The sequence below is a fragment of the Mauremys mutica genome, chromosome 8, assembly GCF_020497125.1.
Source record: "Mauremys mutica isolate MM-2020 ecotype Southern chromosome 8, ASM2049712v1, whole genome shotgun sequence".
Taxonomy (NCBI): Eukaryota; Metazoa; Chordata; order Testudines; family Geoemydidae; genus Mauremys; species Mauremys mutica.
Window position 1 is genome coordinate 54,932,841 of NC_059079.1, and position 17,013 is coordinate 54,949,853.

At 43.9% G+C, this 17,013-nt stretch overlaps 1 protein-coding gene across 8 annotated transcripts in view; it reads right to left on the reverse strand.

The window, feature by feature from the left end:
• Positions 1-17,013, reverse strand: part of RGL1 (ral guanine nucleotide dissociation stimulator like 1) — a 160,363-nt gene that overhangs the window by 11,693 nt on the left and 131,657 nt on the right. For all 8 annotated transcript variants that reach the window (XM_045026585.1, XM_045026590.1, XM_045026591.1 and 5 more), the window contains 7 exons: positions 13,428-13,517; positions 10,646-10,732; positions 8,495-8,527; positions 6,717-6,838; positions 5,605-5,694; positions 2,492-2,678; positions 28-282 (listed from right to left, as the gene is read on the reverse strand). In XM_045026585.1, coding sequence (XP_044882520.1) covers positions 28-282; positions 2,492-2,678; positions 5,605-5,694; positions 6,717-6,838; positions 8,495-8,527; positions 10,646-10,732; positions 13,428-13,517 — 864 coding nt within the window. The remainder of the gene's footprint in view (positions 1-27; positions 283-2,491; positions 2,679-5,604; positions 5,695-6,716; positions 6,839-8,494; positions 8,528-10,645; positions 10,733-13,427; positions 13,518-17,013) is intronic.

Below are 17,013 nucleotides of genomic sequence, written 5' to 3' on the forward strand. Positions count from 1 at the left end.
AACATTTAGCTTTTCCACATCACTGACCATGATACTCTTGTACATGTTGCCATTGTTGTCTTCTATGCTGATCCGGATGATGCACATGTCTTCATTCTGCTGGTTGTAAACAGGAGGCAATACTGCTGAGGTAATGGATGTGATGGAGATGGAGCGCTTGTGGATCTTGGGATTGGAGGTTAAGGAAGGAGGGGGTGAGATAGTGTTGATTAAAGATGACACCCCTGAGGAAGACGTGTCCATGGAATGGATGGAGGAACAAGAGGAGGAGGATTCAAAGAGCTAAGTAATGAAAAAAAAAATAAGAAAAAACAACATACAATTAGAAACATGACCATGGAATTGTCATTTCTGGGGTGGGGGAAGGGACAAGAGAGGCACAATCAGGAATTCAGTTACTGCAAAATCCATGCCAGGTTTCTAAAGTTCTTAGTGGCATTCTCACCTCTGCAGGGAGTAATCTGACAATTTACTATGCACATTCAAAACTTTCCCACTCGCCAACCCAGTCCTGTATGGGTGCTGCTGGACTCCACTACCAGATACACATTACGTTTTCTGCTGCTTCTTGGAGAACAGACCAGCAGGTGGCAGCAGATACAACGAACCAAAGGAAGTTGTGGGATGCCAGACTGCAGAAGGAAACCGGTTTAGGAAGAAGCTCCCGAACAGCAGAGTACGTCAGCAGAAATCAAGGGGAAGTGGGCTCTTTTATTAGGTGAAACACAAACAGTCAAATATCCTCAAAACACCCTTTTCTTCACTGGCAACTCAGCCTTTGATTTGAGGGTAGCAGCCTGGTGCACTTAACGCTCTCTCTGACTAGCTGCTGTGACGTCTAATGAGCATTGCGGTGGGTGAGAATAGGACTAACCACACATACACACACACTCTCTCTCTCTTTTTACAAAGGCCAAGAGGATAACTGTTCTGGTATAGAACAGAGTTCCAACGACCATCGTGGGCCGTAAGAAGGACAAGGGGCAGCTCTGCCCTTTATACTTGCATGCAGTGGCATGCGGCAGCAGGGGGAGCTTGAGCCACCCAATGGGGGCTGCTGAGGGGAAAAGTTTCCGAGGGCCGTGCACTGGGGGCACAGACACAAAGAGTGGAATGCACATGTGCAATCACTCAAAGGACTCTTACACTGAAATAAGAGAGTCCACAGAGGGGCTTGCACCAGTTTGACTGAAGCAGTTTAATTATACTGGTGCACGTGTGTGTGTAGACAAGGCCTCACTGTTGGTTTTTCCCTTCTCCAGTTCCCCTCTGATTGGCTTCTCATTTTGATATTTTCTTCTCTCCTCCTGCCATATTGGTGGAGTCTCCCCAGGGCCTGCAGCATGGGCAGAATCTACCTTATTGTGAATCATTTACCCACACCTTTTTGTGTCAGTACGGCTATCCACTTCCACACGTCCCCAGCTTCCCCTGCACAGTGTGTTAGGCTTTGTCTTCACTGCCAAAAACCGGTGTGGTTTTACACAACAACAAATGCACATTCGCTATCCTGCTATAAGATCCTAGTGGAGACAAAGCACTGCAGTTTTACTGCATGGTGAACTAGGTGAGGTTAACCACAAGCAGGGGGATAGTGTTGACCTCACCTAGCTCCCTCGCGGTAAAAACCACAGGAGCCTTCTCTCTACCAGGGCTTTGCAGCAGTGTAGTTAATGCGGGTGAGCTATTGCACTGTAAAAACCCTGCCTTTTCTGAAGTGAGGACATAGCCACTTTCATCATGCTGAACCAGTGGAGGCAGCTGCTTCCAGAAGAGGTAACTCTGTAGAAGAACCAGGGGCTCAATAGAAAGTCCAACCACCCTGCGGCTAAGTGCAGATGAGCTCATTTAACCTGAGATATTCTAGGAGGAAATGCTTGTTGCTGGTTCCATTTGCCCCCACAAGGCTTTGCCTCCCTGGTTTTTTAAAAAAGGGAGACTGGAAATCCTCTAGGACCTTCCTCTCACTGCCATTATCCCATCCTCAGGAAAATTGCAAGCAATCTGATATTTGCACACACACTCTTCAGTCTGTTGGTCCCACTGCCAGGAAGCCAATAACCTTCCAGCATAAACGTGCCATTACAGACAGCTCCGTCACTCCCACAACTGGTGTGTTGAGAGAGACAGATCTAGTGCTGTTAAATGGCCACATGACTATCTAAAAATCCCTCTGGACCCCACAAGAAAAGCTGATCCCAAGAAATTAAAAATGGTTCCCCGTGTGTACATGCTATAGATCTGGCAACACCCAAAAGCTGCTCATAAAAGGAATCATATAAAAAGCCTGACCTGGATCTTTTCTACTTTCATCACATCTATTTTTAAGGATACTCCCATTTCCTTGAAAGTAGTGCCTTGGTCAGTTATAAGAGTAGACATGAGTGCGCAATGCAACTGAAATTTCAGCTATTGCTTATACTAGAAAGGTCAACTATTCATCAGGGGAATTCATGCTGCAAGCCTTCTGAACTAAGGGTCTACACAGTACCTTTTTCTGAGGCTCATCAGGAGTGTCTATGGGGGTGATGCAGACTTCTTCACTCTCAGAGTGGTTCGACTCACACGATGATACACTGACAGAATCCATGCTTTCACCAGAGCTCCCACTTGGAGTAGATTTGGGCTGCTCTTTGGTGGGTGTGCTATTGGTGATCACATCTGCTCCCAGAAACAGTCTGGCAAAGAACACAAAACATACCATGTAAATAATACAACTACAGCATGTTACTGGACTGAGCAAAGAGATGACGCTTGATTCATATGTCCGGTGTGTTATTTTGTTTCTCAAGTGGTCTGGTGTCCTGGCTCCATCCATATTATATGTAAGATTTGACATAAGAATTCCTTAAACACCAACACATTAATACGCCAATAATATAATATATACACACACATTCTCTCTCTCTCTCTCTCTCTCTCTCCAACCACAGAGACAGAGTCAGGGGTAATGTACTAGGTGGTGTAAGTTAGACTCCATTACAGTTATTTAAATCATCTGACCAATGAGTGATTAATTTGATGTAACTTACACACCAATGAGCCGAAAAAAGGTAAATTAAAGTAAGGGGCGGCCTACTTCAGCTCACACATTTCTACACTCTCCTGTTAATTGCTTTTCTTGCTTCTTTTCTGACCCCTCTGACATGTGAATTACATCATCATAGAATCTCTTGCACTCAGACTCGGGGGTGGGGCAAAATTCAGAAGAGAGATTAAGTGAGTGGGTGGGAGTCTAACCGAACAAAGGACTCAAACTAAGCCTACAAATGCCAAATTCATCCCTTGTGCGACTTTAATGACTTCAACAGGGTTACACCAGAGATTAATTTCTCTCTAAGACTCTCAAGGGATATAATTTATAGATACAATGAGAAGGCCAGAAGAAGGTGTAAATTACATGATTTTATATTCTTGGAGATTCACTTAAACTCACCTCTGAGTTTGGGTCTAAATCAGTCTAAGGAGTCTAGAGAGGGAATCTAATTTGGTATAACAATATGTTGAAGGGGTGAGGCAAATTAAGTTGGGTGCTGACAAGGCATCTCATCAGTGGACAGAACCCAGAATGATGCCACGTAACATCCAGAGAAGAATTATGCCAAGCACTATTATAGTATTAATTTGCAAAATATATTCTGATTGCAGGTACCACAAGTTTTAAAACAAAGATTACACAGCAAACACAAATACATCAGCCTAACTATCCTATGCTAATTTATAACACAAGAGCTACACTGAAACATGGTGGGAAATAGAAGGATAAACCCAGTACTCAACAGTGACACTTACCATACACAGTTTAGGCAAAATGCCAGAGAGAAGGAGTGAGAGAAAAAAAACTCGATTCAGACACAGCAGCTTCAGTCTCCAACTCTGCCATTCCCACACCTCTTCATAACCAACTTAAAGGGACAAAACCAAACACAAACACCTTCCTGTCTAAACAGCTACCCTGATCTTATGAGGACCAGAACTGACATACTCAGCCATCAAGAGTCTATTGCTGAGGATCCTAGATTGCCACAGAGCTTGCATGGAATTTATGTTTGGTCCACTGTTCTGAGGAAGCCGGGTGAAAGACCAAGGCAGGAAAAGAGGAGTTAATAACCAGGTTTCAGTCTTCATATTAATTCTGATGTTGGCTGTAAAATTGATCTTCTCCTCTTGTCCTGACCATGTCACCACCCCCCCCTGAATATTTTCCTGTTTTCTCTCATATCACGCTGACCTTTGAGGCTCTATACATTTTTGCTGAGCCCCCTTGATTTCTGCTCCCATTTCCCTGTTTTCCCTACATTCCTTCAGATCCTCTCTCTTTATTGTTTCCTTTCCCTAATCTTTGTCTCTTTAGTCAACTCTTGGCTCCATACTCTTTCTCCCCACCCCATAATCTTGTGCTTGAATTGCTAAGCACCGTTTCCTGATCATCTGTCTGAACTAGAATGAACGTTTGACTGGGTTGATAGTACATACCTACCTTACAGGATGATTTTAGGGTTGCCAACTGTTTAATTGCACAAACCCAAACACCCTTGCCCCACCCCCTGCCCCACCCCTTCCCGAGGCCTCGCCCCTACCCCGCCCCTTCTCTGAGGCCTCACCCCTGCTCATTCCATCCCCCCTCCCTCAACTTTGATCACTTTCACTGGGCTGGGGCAGGGGGTTGGGGTGCGGGCTCTGGGCTCGGGGTTGGGGCTGAGGGGTTCGGAGTGTGGGTGGAGGCTCCGGGCTGAGCCTGGGGCAGGGGTGCAGGAGGGGATGTGGGCTCTGGGAGGGAGTTTGGGTGCAGGAGGGAGCTCAGGGCTGAGGCAAAGGGTTGGGGTGTAGGAGGGGGTGCAGGCTTTGGGAGGGAGTTTGGGTGCGGGAAGGGGCTCTGGGCTGGAGGTTAGGGTGTGGGAGGAGGTGAGGGGTGCAGGCTCTGAGTGGCGCTTACCTCGGGCAGCTCCCGGAAGTGACCGGCATGTCCAGCTCTTAGGCTCAGGGGTGGCCAGGTGGTTCAGCGCACTGCCCCTGCCTACAGGCACTGCTCTCACAGCTCCCATTGGTCATGGTTCCTGACCAATGGGAGCTACGGAGTCGGTGCTCGGGGCAGGGTTGAGGGCAGCGCATGGAGACTTTTTTATTTTTTAAATAAATAAATTAGGTAACTCTAATTTTCATGTTAAAATTCTGCAGGAAAATTTTGCACATACAATAAATTAAACCAACTGTGGGCCTCAGTCTGATCTCATTTACTCTGCTTTTGCACCGGTGTAATTCCATTGTATTTGGTGACGTTATTCCTGACCAACATCAGCGTCACTGAGTTTATAAGTGGGCCCTAAATTTGTTACTTCTCCTATACCCCAAAAAGGCTGGTAACCACTGCATTAATTGTTTCTAATCTTTTTCAGCTGTAGTCATCATAAGTATTACCTGGAACAATAATTCAATAAACAATTGCAGATGTAATTATGAATTTATAGCTGACAATGTCCCTTTAAAGTTATCAGATTCCCTGCCAAGTTCCTTGTCTGGTAGAATACATTTTTCTTGTTTGATTTATTCAGGTCATTCCTCTACTAATTCACCAGATGCCATTATCCCTTCTGTCATACTCACAAGCTGAGTCTCTTCACCATACTCTTCCGAGGTTTCGGTGACGTGGTGTTAGTGTCAGCAGCTGCTTCTATCTCACATGAGAGGCCATAACTACAACAGGGAAGATTTGTTTATTTGAGGGAGTTAAATATCATTTTATCATCATGCATTATGGCCTCAGACTAGCAATAATTTAAAGAGAGCTATTCAGTTACTCCAGTTTCAACAAGAGATTGCCGCAAGGCAGCACAGAGAAACATCAGCCTGCACGCATTTTAGCTTGAGGAAAGGAGTATTTGCTTTTTTTTACAATAGTTTAAAAAGAATTCAAATGTGTTTTTTGATCATATTAACTATACCAAGGGTCGGCAACCTCTGGCATGCGGCTTGCCAGGGTAAGCAACCTGGCGGACCGGGCCAGTTTGTTTACCTGCCACGTCAGCAGGTTCAGCCGATCGCGGCTCCCACTGGCCGCGGTTCACTGTCTCAGGCCAATGGGTGCGGCGGAAAGCAGCACGGGCGAGGGGGCCACAGCTTCCCGCCACCCCCATTGGCCTGGGACAGCAAACCACAGCCAGTGGGAGCCACGAACGGCCGAACCTGCCGACGCAGCAGGTAAACAAACTGGCCCAGCCCGCCAGGGTGCTTACCCTGGCGAGCCGCGTGCCAGAAGTTGCCGACCCCTGAACTATATCATAAAAGCAATCTAAGAAAAGGGATTATATATACAGTGCAGGACGGGACTGAACACTGTCACTATGTTTAAACTGAAATCGGTGTCCTTTGACGATGAATTTTATAGTACTGTGAAGTATGTATCATAGGTTCACACCTCTAGGTAATATTGAGTGTATATGTATGCACACACACAGACCGACAGACATACAGGTCAGACACAACACGCTATAACATTTTAAAGTTGAAAACCAAATTCCCAATCTCAAAACTAAATCCTGCAAAGTGTTAACCAAGTTTTCACAAGCTGTGAGCTAAAAGGCACACATACATGCTGTATCCTTGATTTACGGTATATTTAAATACTATGAGACTATCTAAGACAGACATAGGTCATACACATAGATGGAAGGCTGGACATGAAAAACATGCTCCCTTGAGTGCATTGATAGTCTCACCTCTCCTCCTCTGTTAACAGCCGCTGTCTCCTGAACCATCGGATGAATTTTTGGTCTGGCGTCATGCAATAGCTATTACAGGAAGATTGCAAGAGCTTAATTTGGGCAATTACTTCAAACTCCTAAGGAAACAAATAATCAAATAGGAATTTTAATTAGAAATCAAAACAAAGCCAAATACAGACTCATTCACATACAAAGCAAGGATAAGTGGGCAGAACACATGCACCAATAATCACAGGACGAACTAAAGACTGCTTCATTCTTAACTGAATACCCAGGCAATTTTAGACACCACAAAGCAGTTTTTCAACAACAAAATCCGTCTTTTGTTTTCCCACACAGGTTTTGGTTTTTGCAAGTTTCATCAAAGCTCCATAGGTTAAAATATGGAAAAATAGGACAAACTCCCAACACCAGGAACTCTGCCTTTCGGTACAACTGATTCTGAGAGAGACAAACTCTAATGTGAGTTTAGCACTGGCATCAGATGCCAGAATGACAGTGCTGCACACTGAAGTTATAGACTAGGGACATCATGGAAAATAGCAGTGAAAGCTTCCACACACTGTCCCACTCACATGCCTCATCCCTGACCCAGATGGACCACCCTTAGAGGGAGTTCATTCTCTGTGCTTCTTTGATCCTTACATTGCTGAGACTACAAACAAGGCTGTCCATAGTGCTGACTGATGAAGAAATCTGCCTTCCACTGCCTTGTATGTTGTGCAGCCATTTATACTTGTGTAATGTGAGTGTGACCTGCTACCCCTGGTGTGAACGAATGGAGAATTCGGATTTGGTATTGTTTTATACATGCTTTGCTGAGGTGTAAATTACAGCACAGGGTGGAAGGCAGAGCAGACTCAGCACCTAGGAACTGGACTGAGACTACCAACCAACCATCCATCAGATGGCAACAACTTTCATTTACTACCAATCTGGGCTGAACTGGGCCGATGACTTAGTCAAAGGAGCTTTTGTGCCCCACTATCAATACCCTGAGCCACCCAGTCATAAATAAAAGGGAAGTTTAAAATGTGGTTTATGGAGCTGGGAATCAGTTAAGAGTAAGGAAATGGGCCTTATCACAGCAAAAATCAAAGTCTGCGCTGAGTCCCTGAAAAGGAGATTTGCCTTTGGTTTGTCTTTATTCAGACAGATATGACCCAAGCACATTGCCTTCGACGCGGCTTTTCTTTACCTCTTTATCTGTGCAACCAATGCAGGGCAGATTGAAAGGGCAGGCTGAGAGCATTTATTTCTCCACCCCGTATCACCCTTTCATTCTCCTCCGCATCCTTTCTTTGGATCCAATGAAGCAGATTAATGCAGCAAACTAAGGAAGTTTACGAGACTCACGCTATGCTTTCTAAAAAGCAAACTTCGCTTACTAGCATGTCTGTTCTGCTATTGATACGTTGGATTTATGAGATAACAGACTTCTTCCACTGATGCTCATGGGCAGTGAATGTACAGTCCCCATGCATAAATGTTCTAGAAGTATATTGACTAGTGCTTAGGACTTCCTTTCTCCCGTAACACCCATTCAATTATTGGCAGTCCTTCCTTCACTCCCCAGCCTCTTCAGGCTTGCGTGGGCTCACACACATAGCGGTCTACTGTTCTATCCTTATTTGCGGGTAACACCCATTGAAGTCAATGGTCATTGGGAATGCACCAGGGGAAAAGAGTAAGCCCCTAGAGTACAGTACAACTAGGATTCCCTACAACAGGGTGGCAACAAAATGCTAGTCATGGAAGAAGTTCAGACTTACCCGTCTCCTCTTCTCAAAGTTTATCAGCCCGCCCTGTATGAAGCAAAGAGAACAGGGATCACTGAAGAATCCAATGTGCATATATTCAACAGCAGTGTAATGAAGTCAGAGAGTGAAAGTCACATGGTCTCTTTGAGCAAGGACCTTTTAGAGGCCTGAGTTTTCTGATGGGTAAAGAATTTGGCAGTTGCATGCTAGTCCCTACTGGAGCTCTGTCTCTGGACTGACCGGCAGTTTGGTTAAGAAGGAAGCTTCAATGCTGGAACAGGTAGAGCATGCTTCAGGTCTGGCTGAGGTGTGCTGTCAGAACTCTGCTTGACTTCTGCCTGCACTACAAGTGGCTCAAGCCAGGGTTCCCAAACCTTGAGTTTGTAAGCACCAAGAGAACACACCGATACATACACACACACAACTGACAAACAAACCCAGTACAGAATTACGTTTTGTGTGTATTCTGAGTCACAGCTGCTTCCTTTAGATGATCCTTGCAAAACTATCAAGAAAATTTACTAGCCCAGCCATAAACATTCTCTAGCCCATCCTCACTACAAACACCAACACCAAAATATTCAAACTTGAATACCTAAAGTGTAGCTCCTAATTCCATATTGTGACAGACCCAGACCAGTGGGGTACAGGACTCTGGTAGAGGGCAAATATACTGGTCACTGGATGAGCAGTTTTCTGTTCCCTGAGTGACCAGAGCAGGGGCTGCACTAGAGTAATCAGGAACCTGCTAGAACCAATTAAGGCAGACAGGCTGATTAGATCACCTGCAGCCAATCAAGGCAGGCTAATCAGGGCACCTGGGTTTAAAAAGGAGCTCACTCCAGTTTATGGTGTGCATGTGAGGAGCTGGGAGCAAGAGGCGCAAGGAGCTGAGAGTGAGAGGGTGTGCTGCTGGAGGACTAAGGAGTACAAGTGTTATCAGACACCAGGAGGAAGGTCCTGTGGTGAGGATAAAGAAGGTGTTTGGAGGAGGCCATGGGGAAGTAGCCCAGGGAGTTGTAGCTGTCATGCAGCTGTTCCAGGAGGCACTATAGACAGCTGCGATCCACAGGGCCCTGGGCTGGAACCCGGAGTAGAGGGTGGGCCCGGGTTCCCCCCAAACCTCCCAACTCCTGATCAGACACAGGAGGAGTTGACCCAGACTGTGGGGATGATCACTGAGGTGAGCAAATCTGTCAATAAGCGCAGGACCCACCAAGGTAGAGGAGGAACTTTGTCACAATATTAAAGCACCCAAAAAAGTGTGCTGCTTTTCAAAGGTGTTGAGTATTTGCAGCTCCCAATGACTTCCTTGGGATTTGAGGAGTTTAAAACTTCTGAAAATCAGACCACTTTTACATAGGTGCCTAAATAAGGATTTAGGGGCCAACTTCAAACAGCCAAGTTTTAAAATGCTGGCCCTAAAGTGCAACCCATTTTCCTGCAAATCACCCCCCACATTCTTTTTCATTGATCCTTGGTCACACTCACACTAACGTGGCCACACGTGTCCCATTCACTCATAATTCACTTGTGATTTGTCCAATTCTCTCCTTCCCCCTCAGATCCATCCATTCTATTCACCTCTGGAATGCTATGGAACCTCTGCCCCTGGTCACGATCTCTTGGGCCTGTCCTTCCCTGCCTACACTAAGGTTGGCCAGCTGAAGAGGAGGGAGAATCCTACCCATAAAAGGCCTTCACTGCTCAAACAATTACAAAATGAAGTAAGACCATGTTGAAGAACTTAACTTCTCAAGTTGAAGAGCTGAACTTAAGACAATGTTGTGGTGTTGAGTTTCCCAACACGGAAGGGGGAAGTTTATATTTTTTGTTAAAGTTTTAATTAAAATAATAAAAAATTTTATACTCTCATTAGGATTTTTTCAAGCAAAACATAAATTTTGAGCATAAAGTACCACACTTAAGAATGTCCTAGTAAATAAGCTCCATTATTAAATTCAGCAATAAAAATATTGCTCATCCTCCCCATCTATAACGTTTGACATTGCAAACTCCTCTATATGTCTGTGAATGTTTCATATGAGGACGTGACAAAAGCGAAACATACAGAACCATCAGGATTTGTCCTCAGTGGTGGCTAGTAAATCTGTTGGCCCAATTATCACAACTGCAGGGAGAGGGGTTAGAATTCAAACCTACCTCTATATAGTCCTGCAGCGCTGTGTCAAGCATGGTCAGGTCTGTAAGAAAGGTGCCAAGGTAGGGGACCGTACCCTGCATTACTCCCTGCAGACAATCAGAGCAGTGTCTGGTTAATTGTCAGAGAAAGGCTATGAATTCCAGCCGGTACATGATGAGATAATATATTATACAGAGTAGTCAGCTGAAAGCCTGCAGCAAAATTCTGAGCCTGATTCTGTTCCATTTAAATCAATAGGAATTTTGCCATTGACTTCAATGGGAGTGGGATGGGGCCATTGTTATTCAAACAAATGAATGGATATTGAAGAGTGGATATATTCAGGGCCTCTCCAACACTAGTTCCTGCACACAGAATTCCTACTGCTGTCCTACAGGTGGAATGAGTGTAAAATATACTAGAAGGAGCACAAACGCCAGCATTCCACAGCTCCCTTCAGACTGTGCAGATGGCTCCTAACACCTTGTGTAAATAGCCTTTTTCTGTGGCTCATCTCAGTCGGTCTTTGCTTTTTATTGAAATTATAAAATCATGTGATTACATTCCCATTTTTTCCCTTCAAGCTGGGTACGTCTGCCTTGGGATAATCACTGTGTTCTAATTAACTCAAGACTCAACTTTCAACCTTCCTAAGTCTTCTACCTTATTTGGAGTCAGGGTTGTTTCTATATCAGTGAGGAAAAAATTCTCACTGCTACTAAAACCAGCAAAAAGATTCATATATTTGCCAGTCAACCAAAATGGAAAATATTTAGCAGTTTTTGCTTCCATTTCCCTGTTTCCAGATCTCTCCTCTTAGTCAGTTTGTCTGAGAAAGCTGTTTGTTTCAGCAAACGTTCCACTCCCAATTTCATCAGGGTAAAAAGCAGTTTTCACTGGCAAAAATGGAAACAGGCACGTCTTATGCATAGGTGCCGACTCTGTGGAAAAATTAGTGGGTGCTCTGCACCCACTGGCAGCCAAGCTCCCCTCACCCCCCACACCTCACCTTCTCCCCCTCCCACCTCGAGCACACCGAATCCCTGCTTCTCTGCCTACCTCCCAGCGCTTAGGACTTTCTAGGAGGGATGGGGGAGGAGCGGGGATGCGGCGCTCAGGGGAGGAGGCGGAGAAGAGGCAGGGCAGGAGTGGAAACTTGGGGGAAGGGGGCGGAATGGGGGTGGGGTGAGGGCGGTGCAGGAGTGGGGCCAGGGGCGGGGGTGGGGTCAAGCACCCACCAGGAACAGTGGAAGTTGGCGCCTATGGTCTTATGGAATCATCTCCTGTAAAAATCTGTGCAAAGTCCATAAAAATTAAGCAGATCTCTCAAAAATCCTGGGAGTTCCTGTGTGTTTCATGAACTCACTGACGTGAATGACAATTTCCCTTTGACCAGAACTAATTTTCCTGTAACATCACATAACTTTTCATTTTTTTGCAGTAAACATTTTACCAAGTAAAAATTGGTTATTTTTACACAGCTTTGTTTAAAGGGGAATAGAGATTGCTACTGGAGTCTGAATCAAAGCTCCTATGCTTCCTTAGGAAAGATGACCAGCCAGTCAGAGGCTATGGATATCTGACTACAGCCATTAATCATTTATTGCTGTCTCATGCGGCGGTTTGAATAAATTTCTGAAAGTTTTGAAATTAAGGCCCAAGTCCTCAGTCCTGCATCCAATCCTGAGAAGCTGGGCTGGCCACTGGGTAGATGGAGGTGGAAGCGAAGGAAGTAACTCTAGGCACCCTTATTTACTCCTGCTGTGGATAGATAAGTGGCTATTGGTGCAACAGCAAATACTCTGGCACCACCATTTCTCCTCCAACTCCTGCAGTCTTTTACAGCACTTCCTCATTTCAGGCATTTGATAGATACGTACGTTTTGTAAATATACTTCTTGTGGCAGTTTAGTAAATTTTATGGGAGTTTTTGGAGCACAGGACAGCTGGGATTCTCAAATTATCTGCTCAGTGACAGCTAGGGTGACCAGATGTCCCGATTTTATAGGGACAGTCCCATTATTTGGGGCTTAGTCTTGTATAGGCACCTGTTACCCCCATTCCAATTTTTCACACTTGCTCTTTGGTCACCTTGTGAAAGTTTAGAGACACCAGGTGTGTGTGGGGGGGTGATATTGTTTATTGGACCACCTTCTGCTGGTGAGAGAGAGAAACTTTTGAGCTTACACAGAGCTCTATTTCAGGGCTGGCAAACTGGAAGAAGAGCTCTGCACCAGCTCCAAAACTTGTCTCTCTCCCCAACAAAAGTTGGTCCAATAGAACATATTACCTCACCCACCTTGTCTCCCTAATATCCCATGACCTGACATGGCTACAACACCACTGCATACAATAATTCTGTTACAGCTTGGCAGTTCAGCACACACCATATAATATCTGTACAGTACATAAAGATGTATTATAAACTCCTGTTCATGTTCTGTTTTATACTGTAATGTCTGTTTATTAATACATAGACATTTATACAGAAAGATTATTATAGGCCATATGTTAAAAGGGACAGAGTTAAGGTTAGGAGTACTTGTGGCACCTTAGAGACTAACAAATTTATTTCAGCATGAGCTTTCGTGAGCAAAGTTAAGGTTGAGTGTTCAATCTTCACTGTTTAAGTTCCTTGACACTGTGTACTTGCTTGATCAACCTCACTCTTGTATTGACTCTAGGGTTTTTGCATGGTATAATGTGCTATTTGCTCTGTTTCCTAAAATGCATTTCGGGATTTTGCTTCTATTATCCCAGGTATAAATTCAGAGAGAAGAGAGAACAGCATGCTGCACACACCATATCTTTCTGGAGCTGAAGCCGCCTCTGGGTCCTTTTCTGGTTCTCTTTCACACTACTGTCCAGATTTGCAAATTTGGATGTTCCTTCCTATGGAGTGAATGAAAGGGCAATTAATGGAGGACATTATTGGTAGGATTGAAATACATGAAAATTCACCCAACTGAGCCCAATCCACACTGCCCTGAGGTTCAGAAATGGGTGCTTTTTTGCTTGTTTAAAAAAAAAAAAAACTTTAAGGCTTCTGCACTGCTGGGGTTTGTTGGAGAAAATCATACCAAATTCCCACAAGGGAGTTTGTCTCCAAAACAGTCCTGGCCCAGGCGAAGCTTAGAAGAACCACAAATCAACTGAGATTTTTAAGTTCAAGAAGCTTGAATATGCGCCATACATTTGGGTTCTCATCCGAACGCAGCATCTGGGCCTTTTGTCCTTAGACCGCTAACTTATTTCGCAATCAGCAGTTTTACAAACAAACATCTCCCCTCTGTTATGTAACACGCTGCCGTTTTTCTTTTTTTATACAGTGACTCTATGATATGATGACTAACCTCTATGGTTTTCCGAGTAATACAGAGACATTCAGGAAATAAAAGTGTTTGTTTTAGATTTGCACAATTCGAGCCTGAGGGATTTAGGTTTTCCAATAACTATATGAATGGGAGCCATATTTCATAACAGTTCTGTAGCCTTTGCCTTGTGATGTTAATTTATTTCTGAGATTATGACCCCCTTTTTCTAGTGAGTCCCAAAACAATAATAAATAATAATTTGCATTTGTAAAGCTCCTTTTGTAGGATCTCAAGGTACTTTATAAATGTTAATTAATCAAGACTCCCAACATTCCTATCAGATAGGTGAGTAATATGACACCTATTTTATAGTTGGGGAAACAAGGAGTTTAAGTGACTTGCCCAGGGTCATATAACAGTAAGTTGCAGAGACAGAAATGGAATCTAGAAGCCTGAACTCCCATAAGAACATAAGAATGGCCATATTGGGTCAGACCAAAGGTCCTTCTAGCCCAGTATCCTGACTTCCGACAGTGGCCAATGCCAGGTGCCCCAGAGGGGATGAACAGAACAGGTAATCATCAAGTGATCCATCCCTTGTCGACCAGTCCCAGCTTCTGGCAAACAGAGGCTAGGGACACCATATCCATCCTGGTTAATAGCCATTGATGGACCTATCCTCCATGAATTTATCTAGTTCTTTTTTGAACCCTGTTATATTCTTGGCCTTCACAACATCCTCTGGCAAAGAGTTCCACAGATTGATTGTACGCTGTGTGAAGAAATACTTCCTTTTGTTTGTTTTAAACCTGCTGCCTATTCATTTCATTTGGTGACCTCTAGTACTTGTGTTATGAGGAGGAGAAAATAACACTTCCTTATTTACTTTCCCCATACCAGTCATGATTTTATAGACCTCTATCTTATTCCCCCTTAGTTGTCTCTTTTCCAAACTGAAAAGTCCCAATCTTATTAATCCCTTTTCATATGAAAGGTGTTCCATACTCCTAATCATTTTTGTTGCCCTTTCCTGAACCTTTTCCAATTCCAATATATCTTTTTTGAGATGAGGCGACCACATCTGCACACTGTAGTCAAGATATGGGCATACCATGGATTTATATAGAGGCAATATGATATTTTCAGCCTTATTATCTATCCCTTTCTTAATGATTCCCAACATTCTGTTAGCTTTTTTGACTGCCGCTGCACATTGAGTGGATGTTTTCAGAGAACTAACCACAATGATGCCAAGACCTCTCTGCTCGGTGGTAACAACTAATTTAGATCCCCATCATTTTTGTTATGGTTATGTTTTCCAATGTGCATTACTTTGCGTTGATCAACACTGAATTTAATCTGCCATTTTGTTGCCCAGTCACCCAGTTTTGTGAGATCCATTTGTAGCTCTTCACAGTCTGCTTTGGACTTAACTATCTTGAGTAGTTTTGTATCATCTGCAAATTTTATCACTTCCTGTTTACACCTTTTTCTAGATCATTTATGAATATGTTGAATAGGACTCGTCCCAGTACAGACCCCTGGGGAACACCACTATTTACCTCTCTCCATTCTGAAAACTGACCATTTATTCCTATCCTTTGTTTCCTATCTTCTAACCAGTTACCGATCCACAACAGGACCTTCCCTCTTATCTTATGACAGCTTACTTTGCATACAAGCCTTGAGTGAGGGACCTTGTCAAAGGCTTTCTGAAAATCTAAGTACACTATATCCACTGAATCCCCCTTGTCCACATGCTTGTTGACTCCCTCAAATAATTCTAGTAGATTGGTGAGGCATGATTTCCCTTTACAAAAACCATGTTGATTCTTCCTCAAGAAATTATGTTCATCTATGTGTCAATTCTGTTCTTTACTATATTTTCAATCAATTTGCCTGGTACTGAAGTCAGGCTTATTGGCCTGTAATTGCCGGGATCATCTCTGGAGCCCTTTTTAAAAATTGGTGTCACATTAGTTATCCTCTAGTCATTTGGTACAGAAGCTGATTTAAATGATAAGTTACAAACCACAGAAGAATTACTCATGCACATGGTGCAGAAGGCTTGTAGTGCTCTAGATTTTAGAGCTGGAAAGACCTCTTGGTTCATCCACCAAGCCACTTCTGGCTTATTCCATACAGTACTGTGACAGAGTGCTGGGCAACAGCAGCTGTACCAGCACTCTGATCACTGACCACCAATTATAGCACCCCAGAATAAACCTGAGGGGTAAAGCTGTGCCTAATTGATAGGCTGGGATGGGCTAATGAGCTCATTAGATTAGAAAATAGAAAAGACACAGGAAGGAAATGCTGAGGGGAGCAGAAAGAGACTGACAGGCTTTTGCAAGACAGAGCCAGGAGACATCTCTTAGGGGAAAATCTTTTCTGTCTCCACGCTTCTTGGCTGAGTGAACTAAGGACAGTATGCTTATAAAACAACACTGCACAGGTTTGTAACAGTGCTGGGGGGAACACTAAATAAATTGCACAAGGTGTTTGAACTGAAGGGGTCCCCAAGCAGTTTGTATCTAGAAAAGAGACAGGAGCGAGATGCTGCCCTGTCAAAAGTGTATTCAGCTGTTTTGGTCCACTCCAGTTTTAGATGTCTCAAGTGATAAGTCTGCTACAACGTCCTTGGGAAGACTATTCAAGGATGTGGCAGTCCTCATAATTAGGAAAAAGAGATTTCCAGGCTTCATCTGAAGCTAGTCTTCGGGTTGTCACAAGTGGAACGAAGTTAATAAAACAGCTGAATGAGATCATCATAAGCTCATTTCATTGCCTTCAGAATGGTTTGCAGAATAAGATCTGGCAGGAGCCAATAGGTCTGTCCTCGGGGATGTTTAACATTTAGTTAATTAAACTGCTCTGGATAGATATGGACTCCTCTCAATATTTATTACTGCTTCACGTGCTGTAAAACATTTTGATAAATGTCTCATAAGTAGCTACTGCCCACCAAGTTTGAATACAATCACCCACCATCACTGAGCCTTTGCCCAAAACTCAGTGTTTGACATTATAATGCTGAGGTGAAATATAAATTCCTAGACAGACAGACTAGATAT